This window comes from Athene cunicularia (assembly GCF_003259725.1).
Source record: "Athene cunicularia isolate RWA chromosome 19 unlocalized genomic scaffold, athCun1 chr19_part1, whole genome shotgun sequence".
In the NCBI taxonomy this organism is placed as follows: domain Eukaryota; kingdom Metazoa; phylum Chordata; class Aves; order Strigiformes; family Strigidae; genus Athene; species Athene cunicularia.
Window position 1 is genome coordinate 6,962,385 of NW_020799124.1, and position 6,920 is coordinate 6,969,304.

A 6,920-nucleotide genomic window follows, 5' to 3' on the forward strand; every position below is an offset into this window, starting at 1 on the left:
CATTAGTTTTTTTAGTCTTTTTTTTGCTGGGGTTTGTTTGTTTAACTCTTACCGGTTCATAGTGAAAATTACAGTAACATGCAGAATAAAATGTTGCTGAAAAAGGTTGTTTTTACTTAATGGGGCATTTTAACTTAAAAAAAAAAAAACAACCTTCACTGACAAATGTGTCCTTGTCAAAAAAAAAACCAAAAAACCAACACCCCAAAACAAAACAGAGAGACATTCTTGGTACTTGAGACAAGAATAACGTCTGAAGGAGGCAGCACGCTATCAAATTGCTGTTCAGAAAAACAGCTAGGATTTTAGATTTCAAATCTTTTGTGAATGTTGCAAAACCTCCTCTTTATTTAAAAGTTCAGAAGGTTCAATAAATATTTTTAGACTGCTTCCACCATAATCAAGGATTAAAGCTGATCAGTCAAGTATACAGTACAGTAATAGTTTATATCCCTTTCGTTACATTTGTTTTTATTAAAGGAATTTTTAGGAAATGCTACCATGTACCACAGATTTAATTTCAAGCTTGCATCTGTTATTCCAGATAGAGCAATAAAAGCCTTAGCTTGTATTATTAAGAGCCACATCCTGAAGTAAAAATACAAGCTTAGGCCTCCATAACAATATCTTACCAAGTTACTTAGGTTTTGAGCAGAACACCACTTGGAAAACACTGACGAAGAGACAGGACTCATTCCAAGAATGATCATCTTACTTTACTTAGACAAAGTAAAGCCTTTCATGAATTGGGCTTGGCTTTGGCCTACATTCTGTTGTATGAAAAGGCTTCATTATATGCAGTTGAACACATTGTTTGAAAACGTGACACAAATGGCATTTAACACAGCAAAAGGTGAACAAACTAAAATGGCAAAACTGTATTAAACGTGCTATTTATTGTGTCTAAAATATACGCATTCTGAAAATCTTTGAATAGGCTTTCACCCATGGAAGAGTTCAGAGATGGTTATCAGCAACCACTTGTGTCTATCAGATAAAGCTATGTGCAGCTTTGCCTCTGAAGGCAGACATCAGCAGATAAAAAGAAATGCTGCAAGTACTTTGTTTTTAAGCACATTACTTTGCTATATACAGGTAGTCATTTTTTGGTGCTTTGAATTCCAACTTCATTCTCTAGGCACATTTTGTAGGCATTGCAATTCCCTTCCGAAGCCCCAGCAGCAAGCTAAACAACATATTTCAATTCTTTTCAGGAATTTCTGACTTCATTCAGCATGACATTCTTAAGTCGGTTATTTCCATTGCAAAATCTGTCTGTGATCTGTCTTCGAGTCAGAGAAGCAAAATAACAAGCAAGAAGTATAAATAACAACAGGAACAGAAGGAACAAAAAGTTTTTCAGAAAGAAGGTTGAGGATTTTGGCTTTATTTTTATTAAATACCTGATCAACTCCCTCTGACTTCTCTTCTACATGAGACAAGATTTTACTCCTCTTACCTGAGAGCCCTTTGAAATAAAAGATGCACAACGACAGACTCAATTTGACTAGGCTGACCAGGAAATCCATGATCACATGCAACAACTGATAAACCTTTCAATCCAAGAAATGTAAGGTATGGATTATGCAAGTATCAGCTTCTGACTGGAAGGAACCTGCGTAGGGAGCGCCAAGAGCATAAACTGGTCTCTCTATAAACACCAGCTCCAATTTCTACATTTTGATGATATGGTCAAGAGGGACTTTGAAATCTACACTTTATTTGGAATCTGAAAAATAAACTGTTTCCAAACTATTTTGTAATGCTTGTGTAATGGCCTCAAGGCAGCCAGTAATTTAGACAGCTGTGTGACTAGCCACAGAAGCTGCATTTCAGAAATCGCCTTTCTTTGGAACAATAAAACTTTCTCCAGGACGAAGTCTCGCACACAGAGAGCAGTGTTTCCCTGCAAGCATGTAACAGTTTCATTATTGTTTAACTACCAAAAAACAGCTCCAACAATCTATCAAGCTTGACATTTTATCCGTCTCTGCTTCTAGCCCGGAATACAGGGCATATATAGGAAGAGGTTCAAGGATTCAGTAAATTAGTTAATCTAAACAGAGAAACACTTCCCTTCTTTTAACGAATCATTTGTTATTTTTAAAACCTGTTCAGGAAACCATGGGCCTGTCTGTTCTCCAAATCATTAAATCCAAGTATCTATAAAGAAACTTATTCCACTAGATGAATAAAAGCTCCATTTTAAGATATGCATAAAATAAATTCAAAGACAATCCTATAGAGAAGAGGTTCCTCACTGCAACAGAGCAGCAGTACCAGTTGTGGTTCCAGCCCAGCTGTGATTATTCTAACACCATAATGCCATGGAGAACTAACTTGCAGCTCACCAACCCTCCCTTCCCGGGAACGCCACTGCTCAGCAGTTTTCCAAATAACTGTGGCTCAGGCAAAGTCCTAAGAAGCACCAACATGTTGCTGGAAGAAAACTTATCAATGCATGATGCAACCTCACAGAGTACGTCCTCAAACACAACACTGGAGAAATTATACATCTGAGTGATTCTAACAACTCAAAGCATCTGGGTGAATGAAACGTGGAAGTCACTCACTGATGTCTGTAGCAACTGCTTTCTGAACAAGGTATTCTGACATCAGCAAAAAGTGGCGTCACATCAGTTTCAGTCTGGATATCCAGCAGATGCAGTATCATAGTTTCTGACTCATTTGGGAAGCAATCCAAATCAATATAAGTTCATGCAGACAGTCAGTGACATTGGTTCAGTGATGCCACTTGTGACATTGCAATTTGAAATTATCCACGTGCATATATAGAATATATAATGCCCAAAGGAACTACCCTTCTACAGCGGAGGTTACTACACAACAAGCTGCTCCCAAAAGAGTGTCTGGTAAATATGCCTGTTTAAAAATCTCACTTAACATCAGTCTAGAGGCTAAACTAAAAGATCCAAAGCATATGCTGCTTAAATATATTCTTTTAAGCATATCCCACAATCTTCTGAATATAATAAAAAGGTGCCAGCATAAAAAAAACCCCTGATGTTAAATTAGTATTTTGGTCTACACTGAAATACAATGTGGAAATTCCTATTCCAAGAGCTATTTGGCAGAGAAACCAGAAGGCATTAGAGAAGGAAGCCTAATTAATATTTTGGAGTCCAGTGAAAACCTCAAGAGCAATTAATGTGAAGAATTTGTCGATTTTACAGATGTTGAGAAGAATAAACAGTGTCTCAGAAAGCAACAATTCTTTTTAAAGGAAGTCCCTTATGGGAACATAATTTAAAAAGCCAAAACAGGCTTTCAGAGGTTAGAAGCAGCCATCTCTCAGTTCTGAGGAAATAGGCTGAGAAAGAAGAGAGAAACTAATACCGAATTTGTATTCTTGATCTGACAGTCATACTCTTTTTTAAAGAAAATTGTAAGTTTTCAACCTTGCGATGCTCTCTGAAGACTGAATAGTTGACTGCGGAGGGACAAACCACCAGGTGGTTAAAAGATCTGGCATGTGGACAAGTTCTGTTCTGACATCAATTCAGCAGTGAATTCAGCGATTCTCCCCACCTGTGCAACACTTACCCATCCCTGCAGAGTGTTCTGTGCTCCCTGAATGCCAGCTGGTGCAAGTTCAACGTACTAATTTCTGGTTTCCTATAATAACAGTCCCTGGGAAACGAAGGAAAACAAGCTTGAGGTGGGGACAGGCAGGTATCAAGACTATGACTGGAATTACTTTGGGGATCAGGAGACCGTCTGGGGTTTTGCAATAGAAGTGGGCAACCAGGGGAGGGCTGGAGAAACATTTGCACCGCACAAATACATTGAAGTGCGGAGCACAAAGTGCAGGCAGATAAATAGCAGCGTCCTCACAGCCGAGCAGACCTCACCATAGCACTGACCACAGCCCTTCCCTGAGAAGTTAGATCAGTCTTTGAGTATTTAGCCCACACCAGACTGCTAGCAATATTCAGGTAATTTAAAGCCATGCTGTGCTTGTAGTCAGAGCTCAGACTGTAGAGAAGTACCGAGGTCCCTCAGTTTTACTACCACGTACCAACGGGTCCTCTTTCCCTGGTCAGCAGCCATTCACACGCAGTTGTGTTCGAAAAAGGGACACATGCGCACAATTATCTGCATCTCACGTTATCCTTCTGCCTGCGAAGTGTTTTATTAAGCACCAGGTACTTGATTCATACTTTCTAATTTCTTATTTTTGGATCAGGCTCTGTATCCCTCAGGACTGGTCAAAGCCTTCAGAGCAGAGATGGTCTGAGATAGCCTATATACTTATGAAAATACACTCTTCCTATAAGGGATGGGAAGGTAGCCTGAACCTAAACACATTTTTTTCCTACGTGTATTAGAGTGAAACCAACACACACTAGATGAGGACAGCATTTTACCTGGCTAGACATGAGGACACAAAGCTGCAGCACCGGCTCAGACGCACAGCCTGTCTAGCTCTATAGCCTGCCTCCAGCACAGGTCTAGGTGAGTCAGAGGCATGCACACAGATAGAAGAACACCACAGCAGACGACTGCCTGAAAATCTGCTTACACCCTTCCACCATGCAAAAGCTAGTTCAAAGTCTAAAGCACAAGTTTTAATAACCCTTCTACATATAGCACTGGCAATTCAACTCAAATCCCGCTCTAGCCTGATCAAAGCGGCTCTAAATTGTTATCAATCTCTCTAAATTGTTATTAACAACAATCCATGGTACGAAGTTGTGTAACAAGTGAAAATTACACAATTAAAAAAACAAACCACACACACAAAGCCATACTGAAGTCAACTGCAATAAATAGAAAAACAAAGGTCTGGAGAAAAGAAGATAAATTCCTGTCAAACTCAACCAGTGACCACCAACCCCAAAACAGAATTGACATATATTATTCCTTTGTACTCTCATTGCAGAGTACTGCATTCAGCTCGCATTTTAAGTTGACTCTCAAGAGCCCAATTGCATGTACCAGCCAACAAGACAGACTAAGCCTCATTGCAAGTCAGCCTACTACTTCTACCCTACAATTAAACACAATCCATAAATGATTACTTTAATCCGATTTAGAAAAAACTTGAGTAACTAAGCATCAACACATGAACAGCAATGTCAAGGCAATCAGCTTTTAATTAAAAGTTCAGTTGCTACCAGCAGAGTGGATATGCAAACAGAGAGTACTGCTGCCAGGTAACTGCACCAGGATTCACACAGGCAGAGAGAACTGCCCGTAATGGAAAACGCAACAACCACCAAATTGTTGTTTCATTAGACCCAATTGTTCTACCAAAAGCAACTATGTTTACAAAGAATGAATACAAGATCCCCTTCCCCATCACTATGAACATGAAACCTGTTACAGAGATAACAATACTTGATGGGTGGCAGTAGGTAAACGCAAGGATCTGGAATTTGTAAGAAAGAACATTTAAAGCTCACAGATTTCTGTTCCACTCTCTAGCTCTGAAAAAAACAAGGTAACAGCAGAAATGACAAAGGGTTAATACTCTGTTTGTTTCATGCAATAACGTATAAGTCTTAATGATCATTTATCTTAAAACAGAAATGCATTTTGTAGACAAAAATAATACAAATATACTAAAATAAGTTTTGAAATACAACCCACTACAACATAAACACACAAAAATGACAACTTACAATGCACCTGTCATTTCCCATACAAATGAAATAGATTTATAAAATCCTTTTTTAGTTCTCCACAACTTTTTTAATGAATTCCATCATTAGGTTAGAAAGAACAGAAAACTGTCACAAGTTCCTACGCTGCTGTGAAACAGTTCTCCAAAAACAACATTCAAGACCTCCTGTGCTACCCACGGAAGATACATTCTGTGTCAGAGAGGAGGAAGTGAGCTCAAACAAAACACGTAAACAAAACCTTTTTATTTCTCAGCAAATTAAACATTACCCCGAGCATATCTTAGTCAAAGAACCATAAAACTAGAACATTCCTATCTACACTTCAATATTATACTTATCTCTACAGTGTCTAAGTAAGCCTGGCCATCCTTGCAGTGTTTGAAAACACGTGGAACTATCAAGTGCAACAGCTTATTTATCATACAGTTGTAACATTGAGCACATTCAGCCTTAGCTATTTTGCCAAGTACCTGATCTGTAAAGGCTCAGACTGGACTGCGTGCACGTTCGCCCTGCAGAGAGTTTACATTTATTAACCTGTAATCACATACTGCAATAGTGGTAAGAAACCAATTTGGTGATGTGTCAACACTTTCTCCACAGGAAACACCTTGACCAGCTTACAGGAACAAACTGTTCTGGAGAACACTTGAGTACTTTTATCTTCTGAACTCCTTCGCCTTCTGTGGCAAAGGAAGGACTTGCATAGCTTTCACTTTGCCGTATGACCCCGATTTTGAGCAGAAGCGGGGCAGAGTTCCTCATTAAGAAAATACCTCGGGCCCTTGCCACCAAGGAAGCATCTCCCACCCTAGGGGGACTACCACCGTACCAAACAAATCAGTACCTTAGACATATTAAAATGCAAAGAGACAACTTCAGCAAAGAGCTGTACTGCAGGCTGGCACTTCGCCAGAATTCCTCCGTTCTCACAGCATTCTGAGCAGAATAACCTACTAAACCTCAGAGTGCCTTTGGGAGCGTAACTCCGAAAAGGAAAGCGTTTCTGACCGCTGCTTCCTAAGCAAGAGTAAAGAAACTTGTACCCGAGTCCCACCCACCCTCGCTCGGGACACCCTGCGAGTGCTGCCTGTGCGGGAGCCTCTTCACCCGTCCCCCCAGAACTGCCATCCAGGCGCTCGCAGCCCCCTGCCAGTCCCGGTCTGAGCAGCCCCATTCTCCCTGCCCCACGTCCCCTCACACCTCACAAGCGGTTCCCGCGCCCCTCAGCCCCTCAACGACCCCCAGCGGCCGCCCCGCCGCCCCACGGCC

The 6,920-nt window shown here is 40.5% G+C and overlaps 1 protein-coding gene across 1 annotated transcript in view; it reads right to left on the reverse strand.

The window, feature by feature from the left end:
• The window catches only part of RFFL (ring finger and FYVE like domain containing E3 ubiquitin protein ligase), a 28,097-nt gene extending 24,427 nt beyond the window's left edge, over positions 1-3,670 (reverse strand). Inside the window, exon 1 of the mRNA XM_026861720.1 lies at positions 3,550-3,670. Within this exon, the coding sequence (XP_026717521.1) occupies positions 3,550-3,568 (19 nt within the window). The 5' untranslated portion in view covers positions 3,569-3,670. The remainder of the gene's footprint in view (positions 1-3,549) is intronic.
• Positions 3,671-6,920: the final 3,250 nt, after the last annotated feature.